Raw genomic sequence first — 18,528 nt, 5'->3', positions numbered from 1 at the left:
GCACCTCTCAGAAGCACTTGTATTTATTTTGTAGAATCAGTAAACAAAAAAAGAAATCTATGAAAAGTTAGAGACCTGCCTCAAGCTGAGCCTATCAGGGACACTCCTAGTGCATCTGTGAAAATGTATTTATAAAACAGTAAAAATGCTGGGTTTATATGTATGTGAGAGGAGTGAGAAAACGTGAGAGAAGCATCCTTACAGACAGAGTGGTCAGTGATGAGGAGGAGGTAGGAAGGAAAGGTGTGGTCATTTTTGTTTTATTTCTCATTCTCACAATTTTGTTACAATTAATAGCAAATTATCAAATTTATTTCCCCAGATCTAGTCTGTTTTTCCCCGATGGCAACTGGCAAGTGATGCCCCTGTCCTTCACTCCACCCATGAGATTTTCAATGAATTTTCTCCCCCAGGCCCACTGGGGAAGGGGAGTGACAGAGCAGCTTGGTGGGGAACCCATCACAATAATCCCACAAGGGGATTTAAAGTCCCTTTAATCAAGGACTTTTTAAAAAACCTTTTCAGCAGAAGATATTTAGAATAGTCTGACTCCTGTTCATTTTCTTTTGGGTTTCAATGATAGGAAATGTTTTGTGCTGAACTGTATATTAACTATCATTATATTTATAGGGTGTTATTCATCACATTGACCAGAAAGTCCCTGGAAAACACACAGATTTATCTTACCAGTATGTCCAGCAAGTGGAAAAGTATTATGTCTTTATTTATATTCCAAGTAGCTGGCTGAGGTCTGTAACAGAACCACAGCTTGTAAATGGGGTTTGGAAATGTCAGATCATGGACACAGGAGTTTGGATTGTGATCAAACCCTTCCTGGAAATGCAAATACAGAAAGACTCCTCTCTCCTCTCCATCATTTCTAGTGCTCTCTAATTCCATCCAAATACTTCAGAAATGTCCCTTCTTAAGCTGGTTTTGTTTTTTTGCTGCCATATGAAACCTGGAAGCTGAGGAAAGTGAAAAGCTGCAAACAGAGATTCCCGCTATTTGTTTGAGTTAAAACCTGCCTGTAGCACCCAGAACAAGCCTGGGCATGTCCTCATGCATGCAGCATCTTCAAGCAGATACAATAATTGTGTTTTCATTTTGTGATATTAAGGAAGTGTGACAAGCATTGTACCAGAAAGGTCTTGGCACTTTGCAGTTACTGCTCTTACATCAACTTCAGCAGAAAAAATGTGTGATCAATTCAAAATCAGTTCTACAGCTTGTTGCTGATTGATTATGCATTATTTAATGAACACTCTGCCAATTTCTCCTTTTGAGCCTCATAAAATGCAAACTTTGATGTTCAAATAGCTGTCATTAATGTATTCTGTCATTAGTGTTTTTCCTAATGCACATGATGTGATTACACCAGCTCTTATCAGTTCTTCAAAAAGGGTGATAAAACCATGAACTGCTCCTCATCAGTGAGCTTGCATAATAAGATCTAGTATTTTAATTAGACTTTTCTTGTTGCCATTTAAATATAGTTTGATAGCAGGTAATAAAAGATACAAGACAAAAAGCTTTAAAATATTTTCATTCTCTCCATCAATTGGTTCATGTTCATAATTTAGGAAAGAGACAGATAACAATTATGATGGAGGAGTGAGATAAAGAATTTTTAAATCAACTTATTTTCTTCACAAAATGAAAATGTCATTATTAAGACTGGTTTAATTACACAATTAAACTCTTCCACCCAATCAGAACATTGCAGAGAATCACATCTTAATAAATAATTGACAGTTGCAGTTTTCCATACCAGGGTTTGTCTTTGTTTTACTTCAAGGTAAGAAGCTAACTCCTTAAGACACCAGAGATTTAGAAGACATAGCAGTTTCTGAAAGTATGCCACAAAGAGATAAAGCTTAGTTTAATTCAGATTGACCTTGCCCAGAAATAGGCAAAGGTAATGTTTACATCACAGAGAAGACTACACACATTCAGAATAATTCTGCAGGGAAGAGAAGCTGAAAAAACCCCAGAAGACCACTACAGCCAGAGAACACAGAAGTGAAGACTGATCCATGTAAGAATCATGCTGATCCATGAACACATCAAAACCAATATTCATGACTTGTAACTAGGGATGGAAGATTGAACACATGTGATTGCAGTGGTGTAAGAGCTCAGCTGCACGGAAATCAGAGAAATGAAAAGAAATGCAACTGCTTGTGCAAGGGAAACCAGCAGAGCCACTGCAAAAGTCAAACAAAAAATCTGCTGCCTCCAGTGGCCTTGATTGCATATTTGGGAAAGGAAGTGTAGAAGAGTCACCACCAGCAAATCCTGCAAATCTCCTGATTTTAGCCACATATACTTTGAAAAATAAACATTAAGAACTTCATTTTGCTCTCATCGCATTGATGAACAAACTGGCCAAAATGTCAGAGAGAATGGAAAAAGCATTCCTTCATGTCTTCAAACAAAGGAACACTTCCTATCTATGTGAACAGTGCCCAGAGCTCTAGAACTGAGTCTTAAGGGTTCCCCAGAGAGGATGTGGCTCTCCAGGGCTGAAGGTGACTTCTCTTGGGGCTGGGGCAAGCACCCTGTAGGACCTGGGTGTGGGTGGAGGAAGGAAAGGAGCAGTGGGAGCATCTGTTACCAGCTCTTTGGTCAAGAAGGAGATGTTCCCTTCCTCACACTCAAATTCCCTGATCCTCATGGGGGACCTTAACCTTTATCTCTGCAGGGTCAGCACATAGGCACAATAAACCAGGAGGTCTGGGGAGGGTGTTTCTCCTGGTGAAGGGAGATGCTCTGCTGGACCTCACACTTTCAAACCAGGAGAAATTGCAGGGCAAGGTGAAAGCTGGGAGCAGCTGATGCTGCACACATCATGAGGTGATGAAGTTCAGGATCACAAAAAGAAATATGGCAAAAAAAAGAAATAAAGCCCTGGAATTTAGGAGAGCAGACTTTGGCCTATTCAGGAACTTGCTTGGAAGTACCCCACATGGATTCTTTCTTAGAAAATCAGTAGATTTTTAAAGATGTTCTAGGTTTAAATGTCTTTAGACAATGCAAAATTGTCAAAACTATTACTGGAGATGAAGACCCACATAATGGACTATAGAACTTAAGGCAGATTTCTATGACACATTCCCAAAAGTTTTCCTTTTAAACTGGGTACATAAGAGATTTTTTTTTTCTTCTTGATTCTCCCAGCTTAAGTCCTTCAGTGCATTAATAATCTTCTCAGTTTTCTACAAGTTTTTGTTATATTTTTGACATTGCATCATTACAGATGCTGTGGATTTCCATTTGTACTCTGTGAGCAGGTTAGACCACAACATGCATGGATTCTAATCACACCCACAATCTGCCATAGTACAACCAAATAAACAGTTATCACAATTCTGGAGATTTAAAAATATATGCTTCAAGAGGAACGTGCTGTCCTATTTTCTGTTCTTCAGGGAAGAAAAGAGGGTTTGTTTCACCTCAACAAAGAGAAAGAACCATGTCTGCCTGTATTTCATTGCCCTGTATTCTAATGGGGTTATTTTAATTTATAACTGCCTTGTTATATAAAAGAATGTAATAGTAAATGTACCATTTAGTATGGAACTCTGCTTCTGCTTTTAAGTTCTGCTTGATGGATTATCGTGTATCCTATAACCTAATATCACTGATGGTTATGTAGGGCATGACTATAAATTAGATTATTTAATGTGAGATGATACAGTGTTCCATTTAAAATACTTTATTGTGTTACAGAAAGAACACCTGGCTAAGAAGAGCACAAAGATTATTTGTGTCAGCATAAAGAAACTGGCAGTTGGGATTTAGGAATCCTGCAGGTGCACACCCGGCCTTGGAGAGTGAGGCAGTCAGTGCAGCACTCTTTAATTAAAAGCTTGGTTGTAGAAACACTCTGCACCTATTCCAGCAGGTGAGGAGGAGTGCTAAGGGAATTTGTCATGAAGTTTCCTCATGGCAGCTTCTGGGGAAGGACAGACCAGCACCACAAGCCAAGGTGGGACACTCCATGGTCCCTTGGACTGCTCGGTCCTGCTTGTGGCATCCCAATATCTGGTACTCCACCACACTCAGCTATCTGCTGCTTCCTAAAGTAAAAGATCAATATTTTCATAGCAGTTTTCAAGAACAACACTTTTCATAAGCACATATTTCAAAGGCCATCATCCACCAACACTGATTTGTAAGATGCCAGGAACCCTTATGCACAGACAAAAAGATAATTTGGCAGTTAGATCTCTGAAGTGGAAACTGCCCTTAACAAAAAAGGGCAATATCTCATAAATCTCAACTGGAATTCAACAAATTTCTGTAAAAGGAGGGAATTACTTTCAGTGGTATTGACTCAATGCTGGAATGTTTTCCTGTTAGGAATATTGTACATTAGCAGGTGAGGAAGTGTGATAACATAAAAAGGAATTCAGAACTTTCCTTGTAGAGGAACAGGATAGTGAGTTCCTCTAAGCTGGTAAATCTATGGATATTTGAATTTCTTGTAAGAACACAGTTTCCTCAATGCAGACTGTGAATGTCAGTGACATTTAATGCATCAATTCTGTAAGTCCATTTGAAGGTAGGAATCTATTGCTAACTTCAGAAAACAAAGTGACATATAAGAAATCACAGAGGAAGCCTGTGGCAGTGTCTCACCCCCAGGGGAAATGCCTGCATCATCCTATGCCTCATATTTGGGTGTAAGGACAATTACTTTCTGATTTATTAGTGAAACTTCTCTGGCAAATTATCAATTTCATTTTCTCCTCTGAAATCTTTCACGCCCACAAAAAGAGCAACATCTTATTTGAAATAAAATTACCTACATCTTCCTTCAGTAACATTTATTGCAGCAGCTTCAGTTATCCTAAATACCTTGCTCTTTTGCCACCTGTGGAGAGGCAGTACCAAGGATGCTGAGAGGGGAAGAGATGTGACCATTTCCCAGCAAAGAACATAACAAAACCTCCCTTTGGGGAACAAGGACCCAACACTGAGCCCAGGGGTGACAAAGAAATGATAAGGATGTGCTGAGTTAAAAATAGGATACTGCTGCCACTCTAACCAAAGAGAGAGCATCAAAGGGATAAAACCCCAACAAACAAAACAAAACAAAACAAAACAAAACAAAACAAAACAAAACTATGTGTATACGAAATATATCTTATTGAAATTTTTCCCCAAAAAATCATATTCTGGCACTTGAGAAGGGGATGAGGAGATGGCACATTATTATGGTGAAATTTTTGCTTTTCCAGAATGCAGGGACCATGTAAAATCTGTCTCAATATCCCTCACTATGCTTAAATAAGGCTTACATAGACTTTGGGGATGTGGGGGAGAGGGAGAGAGGGCAGAAGTCTTTTTTCTTGCAACTAGCAAGATAAGCAAGCCAGAATAAATACATACAGTAGAACACAGCTAAATATTGATTCACATGTCATTGCAAAAAGAAAAGGTGAGGGAACAACAGCTTGAAAATAATGATGCAAAAATCTATGAAAGAATGGTAGAGACAAATAGATCTACAGCAATTATATACAGAGGAGTTCAAAAGCTCTGCTGGAATAAGAACAGCAGCAGATGATTCAGTGTCTCCTGTGAAAATGATCCTTTTCTCTTGATATCAGTGCAGCCCTTCTGCCTGGAACTAAGCTGGCACAGGCACAAATTCAGGCAGGGAAAAAAGTCCTAATTAGAGGAGTCACTCCAATTTGGTTCCAGGTGTCATCACTTAACCAGATTTTTTTTGCATCTAGATATCCTACTTGGAAAAACATTGTACTACAGCATTAAAAAATGGTAAGGGAGATGCATAGGTTCTGGTCATGTGCAGCAGGAGCTGTCATTCAAATGTTTTATATATGAAAAAGAATCCAATGGTTCCCTTAATTGTATGCACTTTTTAAACCACCAGTATTTATGACAATAAGATGTTTACCAGCATCAGCATTCACTGTTTGAAGGCACCTGCAAACTCCTAACATGGTAGAGGCTGAAAGAATCGCTCCATTTTTCCCCCTGGCATTTGAATTTCCCTGAAATAGAGATTTCTTATTGCATCTTCTGCACCTGCTGTGAAACTTAACTTCTGTTACCTTAGAACCAATTATAAACCTGATTGCAGCACAATCTACAAGAATAAGAGATGGCTCCTGCTCCAAAAGGAGCTGACACTGAAAAGGGCTTATTGCCTATGAATGCAGGAAAAAAACTTTTCTGACCCTTCTGTGGGGCTGCAGGAAATGCAAGGACATCCAAAACTTCAGCAACCCCAATCTGCTTTCTGTATGTTTTTGGTACTGTGTAAATAGTAATGGACTGACTGGTCAGGAGAATCTGAAAAAAACTGTTTCTCTTTGTAAAAGAATAAATAATATGAGAGATGTTTTTAGAATTATAACTGCTGCCTCTAAAGTTGTGCAACACTGCTTCTCCCAGCATCTGATGTGTCACCATTGCCATTAATATCTGTCAGGACAGTTACAGATTCTGATTTTGAAAAAAAAAAATAGCAGCACAACAGAAGTGCTTCTGCTTTTGATACTGGGGTTTAACAGCTCCTGTGAGCTGTATTTAGTGCTGTCAACACAGACAAATATTCACTGCATTTTATTAGAGCAGGCCTCCTGCTTCCTCCTTCCTTTTGGCAGCAGGGCCCATGGATATTCCTAACTTGTCCCTAATGCACGTACTTTGAACCTGGATGTGCTAATTTTGGGATAACTTAGGTAAAATCCTCCTGAAAGTTTTAGGTTTATTGGATTCCTCACAGACATGCACTGGACAGTCTCTTACTGCTGAAGCACTCCCTGACTTTGGCTGTGCTGCCAGGAAAAACAGCAAAGAAACCTCTTCACCCTGCACTTGCTTTTCTTGATGAATAGACAGGTCCAGGCCTGTCAGACACACAAGTTTTATGAAGCTGAGCTCAGGATCACAGACACTATTAACTTTTCTCTTTGATACTGTTGGGGCAAATGTGCCACAGGAGCATTATGTGAGCTCTCAGCATGTGGGCAGAGCCTTGGAACATGAGATGGAACATGATGAAACTGGTAAAATATTCCAATAAGATCAATTAACAGAAGGTTTTTATTTTTTTTGGGGAAAAACCAGAAGTGGGTAGCTGTTGAGTCATAGATGGCATGATCAGAAAAAGAGAAGAAATCCAAGGAGTGAAGATTCTTGTGCAGATAAGCACACCCGGAACAGGACAAAGGTACAGAATCACACTTTTTTGCAGTCCCTGTCATGCCACCCACAGCCTCATATTGCTGGAAAGTATCACACAAACTGAGGACAGTACAGTCTGTTCACTGAAAACCACCAAGCACCATGCTGAAGGCCAGTGGGCTGATGAGATGGAATGGTAAGTGTGGCTCTGGGCTGTCAGGTGCACCATGGAAAGGATGGATTTTTCCCACAGGCATTTTGCATAGTCATTCCCACCCACAAATAGTGAATATATCACAAGGCTATTCCAAGTTCACAGCGTTTTCACTTATTCTGTAAAGGCATAAATGATGACTCATGTGGTGGGACAAATGGGAGGAGTGAGCCCTTTATCAGCAGCCAGATTTAGGGGATGTGCTCCCTCTTGCACTGAAATTAGTGCCTCTCTTTCTGATGGCTCTGGAGCTCACACTGATGAGGACCCCATTCTTCCAACAGTTTTGTAAGACTTTATTTATCAAGACTTTGGCTGAGATCAGAGAAAAGCTGAAGCATTTTTCTGAGATGTCAGAAGTGAGAACTTTTTTGCATTCTGATCTTCTGACAGATTTCCTCTGATCCAATATCTGCCATTATTTAAACAGCTCAGTTGGCATGTGTGGAATTCTGCAGGCTAGTAAGAAGTCAAGAACCACGCTCTGAGGACTTAATAATCCAAAAATTGGCATATAATTTAATGAGAAAGGACAAAATAAAGCAAGATAAATAGAAAAAAGCTCCTGGGAATATTCCACTATATTTTTAATTGCAGAGAATGCAGATCATTCAGGCTCCTTCTATTTCAGATTTGTTTATTTTTCGAATGATTGAACATGCAAGAGAGAAAGGGGTCAGGCACAGCAACCCAAAGTTCCCCTAGGAAGGATGAAATAGAGGCTACAAAGAGAATAAAAATTTTGGAACCAAGCCCTCTTACTCTCCTGCCCTTCCTTTCCTTTCCATTGCCAAAAAAGAACAAACCAGGAGATTTCAAGGAGAAAGTTTTTTTATTTCCTGAAAATTGGGATATCTTCAAGGTGATGCAAAGCACACTTGGCTTTGGCTTGGCTCCCACCTTTCCTGGGACATGCAGGATGGAATTGGGCTGAGCTTGTGCCCCTGGGCTGACACACACTGGGGTGCTCCCTGTGCTGCAGGACCCCCCAAACTCTCTCAGGAACCTCCTGAACCAGGGCAGCTGACTCGTGGTTCTCAGGTACTCCTCTCCCTCCCACTCAACACATTTTCCCTCCTTCTCCTGCAAAACAACTCAGTGCACATTTAGCAAACACATTCCCACTATCAAATTTTAATAGACTTAATTTCTCTCTGTCTTTAAATCTCAAAGAAGGTGACACAGATTTCGCTGGCAATTATATTCTGAGTAACCCAATTAGTCCTGAAATACAGAAAAGTGAACATGGTGTGTTTCTAGATCACATTTATTATTCTTGTAGGGGTTTTTTTATTTTAAAAGCTTTTATTTTTTTTTCCTCTGGCAATTCTCTGCTGATTATTAGATATTAAAAAATCATATTGTTGTATGTAAAAGCATGTTGGTTTTATAAACTACAGCTACAATTTTATTTCAAGGTAAATGACTGGCAAACAAAAGGGCAAAAAGGCACACATGTTAGAAGTATGAAACAATAATGCTTAAACTACCAGTGAGTTGCTCCTCACCTACCCTGATTTCAAATGCAAGAGCAGGAAATAGAGTTCAATCACAGGACAATAATTTTATGTAATTCAAATTTAAAAAAATTAAGAAATATAAAGCACACAAAACAAATTCATGGTAGCAAGACATTTTTTAAGATTTATATGGACGTCAACAACCACAGGGATTTTTAAAGGTGCCAAAAATAAATATAGCATGTGCCCCACAGAAGGAACATGCATGAAACTTGATGTCTTCAGGAATTTCTTAGGGCTTTGAGCTTTCACTGTAAATTGCTTAAAAAAATATGGTGGAAATTGGCATCAGCCTCTTCAGCATTAAATGATAAAGTCTGGAGTAAAGAAGACTTTTGTACTCTCCTGTTGCAGATATGATTTGTCTATTTTGTAGGAACATTTTTCCTTTCTGTGTGGTTATTTTACTTTGGTACAGAAACAATGGAGGCAATAATTTCCCTCTTGGCTTTGGTGTAAGATCTCCTTAGATGTTCTTCCCAAGGTGGGAATGAGGTGCAGCCCTTGAGCTTGGTGAAATGAGCACAGATGTGTCAGCAGTGAGCTGTGACCAGAGGTGCTGGGGGCACATAAATTCACAGCAAAATTGTTAAAGAAAGAAGATTCACTTGTGGGTGGAGAATGTGGCTAATGCCACTCAATATTAGCTTTAATTAGCAAATGTAGTTTTGTTACACATTGTGAAACTCTGTTAGACTTCAAATAGAGCTTGTGAACAGTGTAGAAAAATTTTATTGTCTTTCTTTGCCACATCCTTAAGGTGTTCCCTACACATGGTGGGGGCATTGAACAATTATGTGTGAGGTCCCTCCCAGCTGAGTGCAGTGAAAGCAAAGAGCTCCTCAGAAGTCATTCTGCATGGAGGTAAAGGCTGCTGACTCCTCTCTGATCAGATTTGAGGTCAATGACTCTCAAACACAATTTTCCTGATGGAGCAGAGGGAAGAATTTCCTGTTCCTGTATCTGTTATGTTTTTTTTCAACCTGATTTTCAGACTTGCAATTATAATGACTCCTGTTGCTGTTTTTTTAAATCACAGCATTTAAAACAATCTAGTTAAGGACACAGACAAACAGTCCCCAAGAGAGGACTGGGAACAGGAGATATATGCCAGATTTTCTCTTATAATGAACTTTCAAAGCTCATTTCTTGGTATAAAGCTTCCATATCAAAAAAGATGTTGCCACTTTTTAGTTTCTTGTTATGGTAGAAAGAAATGTTTGGAATATGAAAAAACTCAATATTGGATTTGCACCAGGAAATGAAGCCAGGGGATCTGGCCAGGAAATACATGCTCTGAGAAATGGGCACATCCAGGATGGCAGTGGCTGAGGGGTAAAATACTGGGGATTTTAAGATTCTTGCAGTATGAATAGCTTCATGAAATATAATGAATCCCTGACAAATGGGGTGGTTGTTTTTTTTAAAGCAGCTCTGAAAACTTTCCAGGATCTACTTCTAATTCTGTCTATTTTGCAAACAACCACAGGGCAAATTCAGGGCAGCTCTGTTCTGGAGAGATGCATTCTCCAAACGGGGCTGCTAATATTAACATATCCCCAGTGCCAAGTTTGCAAGTCTGAAGATGCCCTTGTGAAGCAATGAGATGCTAAATAAATCAAACTATTATCTCTGTAATCTGTCCTGTGTCCAACACTGGGAGAAGCAGGTGCATCCTCTCAAAAAGCTTTCATGAAGTGTTCTTTCTCTGCATTTTTAGACACTATTGCTTTGCAGAGAACGGATATATTTGGGAATTTTATAAATAAATTTCATGATGGAACAATCATAAATAAATGCTAGAAGCTACCACACAGGCTTCAAGAAACTATTCAAAAAAGGAATTATTTTTTTTTTACTGCCAAGCAAAAGCAGCATGGTCTCTAAATGCATTTGCATACTTTTTTTTTCTCTTACCAGCTGTTGCCCTTTTGGACCCCAACCAGCATACTGAAGCTTTGCATTGCTGACCTCAGGGGGATACAAACTCTGGGGATCCCTGTGAAAAGAGAAAAATAAGATTTCAGCTTCAGAAATGTCCTTGTTTAAGGTGCTGCACACCTGCTTTGGAAATACACCACGAACTTGTAAGGTGCCCTTCAGCCAGCTTTCAGGAGACTTTTTTAAACAGTAAGGTAAACACTAGCAAGTGTTGGTAAGATCAAGCATTTAAATGACAATTTTTTTTTCTTATTAATAAGAAGCTAAACATATTAGTTTTACTGCTGACTTGCCTAAGCCTTTAGAGTTAGTTCAGGGATGGCAAACAATGTAATTGTATTTATCAAAACTGATGATGTCCACAAATTATTTTGTTTTTATTTAGTCAATAATTATATCTTTTAATCCTACTACCACAAGAAAAATAAAATTTTGTTTTCTGTACTCAATGCCTTTTTTGCCTCATAAATTTTTGCCTCATAAATTTCCTTTGAATATGATGGCAGAAAAGATTGGCAACTCTATGACTACTGATACAAAGCCTGGCTTCAAAGGGAAAAGCTCTTATTAACACAAAATATATATTTTTTTTTTAGAAAATAAAATCAAAATGCTTTTCTTGTTCTTTCATCCATTAACTTCATTTTGTAGCAGAACACAAGTGACACACAGCAAATGCAATATAGAAAAAGGAGGCCTTTTTGGTAAATGTCAAAGCAGCATAATGTCATTTTCTCCCAGCATAGATAGCATTGCCTTAACTGTATTTATACTCAGCACAAATAATTACATTACATATTCTGGAGTCACTTTGCTACAACCCTGTGTATCGTAATATCCTGCAAACAAGAGCTCTAATAAAGCCTGTATAAAATATGCCTCATTAGAAGATCTCAAACTGCTTGAAAAAGTAAGGGTGTTATCATCCCTGGTCTACAGACAGGAATAACAAGGCAATTTGAAGCCAAATCACTGAAAACCAGAGAAAAGAGCCAAACCCTGCTTGGCCTTTAAGCAAAAGGCCTTTTGGCACAGTGTTTTGCAGACCATGTTTTCAAAACAGAGCAGAACTGAATGCAATAATTAGCACTAAGTGAATTCCCTTTATTGCCTGTTTGGGCCAGGGCAGTGCCACAGCTTCCCCAGCTCTGCCTGCCAGTCCCTGGGCTGCAATTCCCTGGGCTGCAATTCCCTGGGCTGCAATTCCCTGGGCTGCAATTCCCTCTGCACTGGTGCAGCTGCAGCAGGGACAGACGCAGCAGCAGCAATGCTCAGAATTGAATCTGTGCAATCTCTCTGCTGTGAACATCTCTCATTTCTCTGAGCTGCTCAAAGGCCAGCCAGGATCAGGGCAGAGCCAAGGATGGCCACAGGTTCCCCTTCCCTTGCTCCTGCAGGTGGGACCTCACAGCAGAGCTGGCAGGTTTGGAGATGGGATGGACTGAAACTGGAGGGGGAAAAAGGGGTTGTAGAGACTCACATTTCAATTCTGACTCTGTCATAAGGTGCCCAAATAGCTTTTGTTTCTACATGCAAAATGTCATCCACAGCTGCTACCTGTAGAGCAAAATTGTATCTTTTATTCTGTTTTTTTTTAAATGTGTCTTTGTGAGCAGCCTAAAGTCATTTTTGTAACGTATGGATAAGAGAACACATAATGCTCATACTGAGAGCAGCCACAAAATTCCCTTTCCTGTAGAAAGATGAGCCACACAACTTGTTCTGGCTTGTGTGCTTTAGCTACTTAAGTTTCCAGTCAGCTCTGCCTGTTAGGAATCAATCTCTCTGGTCAGCAATCTTGATTATCTTAACAGACAGTAACCTCTGAGTGTAGAAGGAAAAGAGAAAAAACAGTGAATCAAATCAAAACCCCTTTTGGGAGAAAAAAAAATGGCACTTCTCTATTTGTCAAATGAACTATGTATTTCTTGGGTTATTTTACCCATGGTGAGAAGAGCAAGAAATTACAAATAGTGGGGGAAATATCATCCCTAAATAAACAGATTATACAAATTGTAAGAATTTAAAGCTGTAATGCTTCAGACAACACAGGTGGAGCTGAGGGACAGACATGCCAATTACAGCAAGTAATTCAGACCAGAGCACAGACAAGTCCTGTCAGTTCTGCTCACTGCATCATCTTTCAGAACAGAAAAACTCTAGTGCAATGAGAAATGCTGCATAAACCAGCTTGGGTAGCTGATAAGGCAGAAGGAAAAGCAAAAGGCTGTGCTGCAGACAGAAAAAAAAGCAAAGTCATCTTCTCATTCCTGGGTATAGCAAGGAAAAGCAGAATGGCATCTCCTGAGTTCTTTCTTAAGCTGTGTGGTGTGGTTGGGATGCTGCTTTTGTAGCAAAATCTTGTTTGCACCCATCCTCATGCTGTGAGCTATTCCTTTCACCCACAGGCTATAAAAGCAGACTAAGATCCTAATTTTCCCCCACAAATGCTCCTGAGATATGGACATATTCATCTTGGTATTATTGTGTTGTTTCTCATCTTTTGAGGAGAATCTTCTTCCCTGAAGTAGCCACACTCACTCACCCACCCACAGCAAACTTCAGCAAGGGGGTTGGGAAGAATTCTCCTTGCCAAGCCTGATGTCTCAGGCTTCAGAGAAACTGCAGGAGTCACCTGGAGCTGGGCTGCACCAGCAGTGGCCAGGGGAACCTGTGCTGTCACAAACCCAAAGGTGCTGTGGAAATGGAGTTCACTCACTTGTGAAGGATCAAACTCCCACAGACGTGTTTGGGTATGTTTGGTGTACAGTCCATGGTGGAACATGCATGGACTCCTGCTCTGGAAGCACCAGGCAACTCAACAAACCCATTATCCAATGTTCACAGATAGCTTTGGGCTGGAAAGGACCTTACAGATCATCTCACTCCAAGCCCCCTGCCATGGGCAGGGTGCTTCCCACTGTCCTAGGTTCCTTCAGGCCCCCTCCAGCCTGGCCTTGAACATAGGGATAGGGTGTTCTCTGGGCAAACTGTGTCCTAACTAACTACAAATTAACTTCTCTGGGCTATTTTATCAATTAGAGAAGGAGGAGGCAGAGTTTTTTACACAGCTGCTCTGGGCAGGATGGCCACAACTCTGTGACACTCTTTGAGAAAGCTCTTAGTGATCCTCAAACTGAAAAACCCTTCTGGAGAGCATTTATCAAACACATTTCTGATTAACTCGAGCTATTCTGGGCATTTAACTCTCCTTTGTTAAATTCCTGCAGGGGACTCAGGCCAAATGCACACCTGTGTCCCAGGAGCACTCTTCCATTTGATAGGTGCATAAATGGGATCTCATGCCAGTCAGCTTCTTCTGGGAAGTATATTCCTATTAATCTATAGTCCTCCATAGCTACACCCTTCCTTCTCCTCCAAAACAGCCTGCTTAAAATTCCTCTGTACTTTTTTTCCTGAATCAATCAATATTATGGGTCATCTCAGCCTCTCCAAAGAGCCAGGGCTCCTCACAGACCCTCATAATTAGGGCTTGTTTGGATTTGAGCCTGTCCCTTGTGAGCTCATTTGTGCAGGATGCTGGCTTGGAAATAGGCAATTCTGAAGGCAGTCTGTACATCTCTGGCTCCTGGATTGGATGAAGAAACAAGTTCACTTTGTCCTCACAATATTTTTCACTATTTCTTCAGAAAAAAGAACCTTAATCTTAATTTCCAGCCAAAGAAATGGCAAGGCCTTATTAAACTGTTGCCATTATTCCTTCCATCTTTTAAAATGATTGATCTTATAGCTGAGAAGAAAGGGAATAATACACTTTAGAGCAGACAGAAGATGGAGCAGGTGCTACATAAACTCTTCCACATTAAAATGACATTGTCTGGACCAGAGGCTGTTAAATTGCTCCAGACACATGGTGACTTCAGCACCACGTTCAAAAAACATTACTGAAGTAATAAATTGAAAAATTTGCCCATTTAAGTGAAGTTTTTTTGCCAGAAAGTCTCCCCTCAAAATTTCCAAACAAGGAAAGTTCCCGAGTGCTGATTGTCAGTAATCCTTGCTTACAATTGAGCTCAGAACAAGATGTAGAATAAAACAAACTAATCAATCATGTGTTACCTGCATTTGACTTTAAAAATTACTGTGATTAATGAGGAACTTGTTTGAAAGGATTTGTCCTGGTTTTAGCTGAAATTTTTATATCTGTGTGTTCCCTCTTCTCCTAAAGAAAGCAAATTTCCCTCAGACAATTCGAGGCACTGGCTCCTTCTGAGCATAAACATGATTAACTCTTCTTTATAAAGTTCTTCAAAAGAGACTTAAAAATACCCAGAAATTTTCCACTGTAATTGAGGGAGTGGCTGCCTTTACTTCAAGAAGAATATTTTACAGTGCCAGACTGAAAACATCTGAAACTGTTAAAAGCAGTCAAACTCTGGGGTATGGTATAAGCTGTTGTTCTAAGGTCTGTTTTCATAACTTCATTTGAATTTCAAATATTTCAAATACAGAACAACAGGATTGGTATGGAAATACTTTGAATATGCTGCCTCTGTGAATAAAAATGCAACAATTTTCACCACAGGTTGCTCTGATATGTCCATCCTCTAAAGAAATAATACAAACTATATCTATATATATGCTTTACTAGGGAAAAATTTGAACTTACTTCACTGTCATAATTCTGGAAAACATTTACTGTGTAATTAGTAGGCTAAATGTCAGTAGTTTATAAAAGTTGAAGAAATAAAGACAGCTATAAAAACATGTGGGGAAGGCAGAAATATCTCCTCTTGCTGTCTGCATCAAGCCAGCACTGACTATTTTGAAAGACAAGAGTCCTAAGGAAATCAGCTCACTGTACTTTAAGCATTTCTATGGTTAAGTATAAAAAACTATCTATCTAAACTGTCTCAGCACAGAACTCAATGTCTTCACATCTACCTCTAATAACGTAAAATCAGACAGCACTAAGACAGATTTCATCTTCCTTAGAAAGAGGGAAAGAATACAGAGAATAAAATAAACAAAAAATTCAGAAGGGCAATAAAGAACTGGAAACTTCTTAATATTTAAGAGTTTTTGATGCACAATGAGAAAAAAAAGCAAGCCGGAGAAAATTTGCAAAACCAAATAAAAGCATGTAAAACATACAGGTTAATTAATAAATGTACAAGGAAGCATAGATAAGGACATGGAGGAAGAGAGAAAGATTTCTAGGAGGCAGGAATTCAATTCCTTGAGTAGCAAACACACAATTTTAATGAGTTGTTTTTAATGATTTGACACAATTAAATGACTTGTTTACTTCAAAATTCACCAAGGAGAAGACAGGTGCCATTAAGAAAATTTCTCCCCAGGAGATATAGAGCCCTGCTGAGATAAAATAAAATATCATACAAATGGGAATAAAGACTTGCCAGAATAGATAATCAAGAAATCAAACTGTTAGAAGATGCAACTAAAAGAATCCTCCTGGAATTCTAATAAAAGTGCTTAATTAGATGGGAAAGGCTCTTCCATTCATCTAGACTCATCCACTATTAAATATTTAATTCTCACACACACACATATTTTCCTTACAGCATTTTCAATGAACAAAAATAGAAGGAGGTGATGAAAGCAGTTTGAAATTATTAATTTGAACTGCAGATGCACGTCAATTCATTCAACTGCTCTTAAAAACTTCAGTGCTCACCAACCATTTTTTCCAAAATGAAGGAATTCAATTGATTTAATGTATAAAAGCTAAAAAGTTAAAACATTTGTCTCTAATTTGGCAATTCTTTTGGATTCAGGCCAACAATATGAGCTCAGAGGTCTTTTCTTATTATAATTTTGGCTGTGTCTGAAACCCCTCATCAATGTAATATTTGGTACTGAGCCTACAAGACCTTGGACTTTACCAATACCATCTGAAAATCTTAGAATCATAGAATGGTTTGGGTTGGAGAGGACTTCAAAAGTCATTTAGTTCCAGCCCCACTGCCATGGACAGTGACACAAAAATCAATCACTTGTCAGAAAAGGAGCCACCAACTTCCATTGGTAACAGCATAAAATGATGATAGGGACTTGCCTTTCTAGTGTAAAAAAAAAAAAAAAGATTTGAAGGTGCATCAGAGACTGGTTCACAGCCCTGGGCTGCAGTGATGCAGGCTGGAGACTGTAAAACATTGATCCAAAATTCTGCATTTCCCCAAGGAAGCACAGTGGAAATGGACCTTGGATGCTGCTAACATTACTTTAAAACAATGACATTATCATGTTCTTCATTTGACCCCTCTAAATCATAGAAGACAGAGTGAATTTTTACAGTATTTTAAAGTGGAACTTTTGTTCCTGGAGTCATATTTTGTATCCTAAAGGGACAATGAGAGGCGACAGCACTCAGGTGATAAACACAACCACTTAAAAGCAATTTTCCTCTTACTCATGTAATTTTCTTTTATTCTGTAGATCTTTCTCAGCCAGCTCTGACCTCAAGGCATGAGGTTTACCAGGGTTTCATTAGTATGTATCTACAACAGAGACATGAAAAAATGAAAATCTAAATATTTGAATGCTGTGAAGAAGGCTAATCAGAATTGCAAAGATCAACTATTCAAAATATGATGGGAAAAATGCAGGCTGAGGAGAAACAACTTGATAAGCACTGAGATGTTTAAGAATGAACTGGGAAGATCTGGATGAGCCTGGGTTGAGTGTGGCTCTTCTGAGCAACTCTGCCAATCTACAGGAAAGGATGTTTGTGATGAAACCTGAGCATTTTCCATCCAGCTGACCTTGTCTGACTTTCAAATGCTAATAAATATATGGCACCATGAAGTGATGCCTGCAGAGAGCAATATGGGATTATTAGGACATAAAATGAGAAACAGAAATGATCTCCCACCACCAGAGACTGCAGAAGTGCCTCCTTACAATGACTTCACTGGCTGCTAGGTCACACTTCTAATTGGGCAAGACATTGATTCTTGGGCTTGTGCTCTAAAATAATTTAACAGCCTGTGTTATTTGGTTTCAAACCAAACGAGAATGACTCAGTATTCTCTGTTTTCTTTTTGAAAACTAAGTCTTTGAGCAAATCTTATTTCTTCTCATGTCAGCAGGATAAGGAGATCCTGGAGGTTTGTGGGTTTGTAGGTTCTCAGGAGTATTGAAACACCTTTCTGAACAGCCTCTCCCCACACAGACTGTGTCACCATCAATTAAAATCAACAAGGCATACATTTATTTGTGCCATAATTTCCATTTTTTATCAGCAGTGACGTGATCACTTTTAAACACCACCACTATTTGCCTGGTTTGGGGTATGGGTTAAAAGCAGGTGGTAAAACACTCTCCTTATTCAAGGACACAACCAGCACCCCAGCTCTGCCCTTCTGCCCCATAACAGAGGTGGACAAAGCTGAAGAACTCACACAAGAGGGAATACTTGCATTTGACAGGGGGTGTAACAGAGCCTCAGGGCTCTGCACATGGAAGATCCTTTCATTCCTCTGATCTCCTGCTCATGTGGGACATGGGAAAGCAATGTTTTCTATTCCAGCCTTATCTCCTCAAATTTCTAAGTGGAACATTCAGTAATGGTAGGGTAAGGGGTGAAGAGGCACCAGTGACACAGTCTGGGCTATCAGCCAGCTATTTTATCACCTTTGCCATGAAGAGACTTTCTCACTGCTCACTGTGCCAAAGAAAATTCTGGCTGCAGCATTCATTTTTCCA

General features: G+C 39.4%; 1 protein-coding gene across 5 annotated transcripts in view; it reads right to left on the bottom strand.

The window, feature by feature from the left end:
• The window catches only part of DPP6 (dipeptidyl peptidase like 6), a 573,188-nt gene that overhangs the window by 86,914 nt on the left and 467,746 nt on the right, over positions 1-18,528 (bottom strand). For all 5 annotated transcript variants that reach the window (XM_033053988.2, XM_033053997.2, XM_033053970.2 and 2 more), the window contains exon 7: positions 10,816-10,897. In XM_033053988.2, coding sequence (XP_032909879.1) covers positions 10,816-10,897 — 82 coding nt within the window. The remainder of the gene's footprint in view (positions 1-10,815; positions 10,898-18,528) is intronic.

The sequence above is a fragment of the Catharus ustulatus genome, chromosome 1 (genome assembly GCF_009819885.2).
Source record: "Catharus ustulatus isolate bCatUst1 chromosome 1, bCatUst1.pri.v2, whole genome shotgun sequence".
Classification (NCBI taxonomy): domain Eukaryota; kingdom Metazoa; phylum Chordata; class Aves; order Passeriformes; family Turdidae; genus Catharus; species Catharus ustulatus.
The sequence above is the reverse complement of the archived record's forward strand: the minus strand, read 5'-3'. Positions and strand labels throughout refer to the sequence as shown.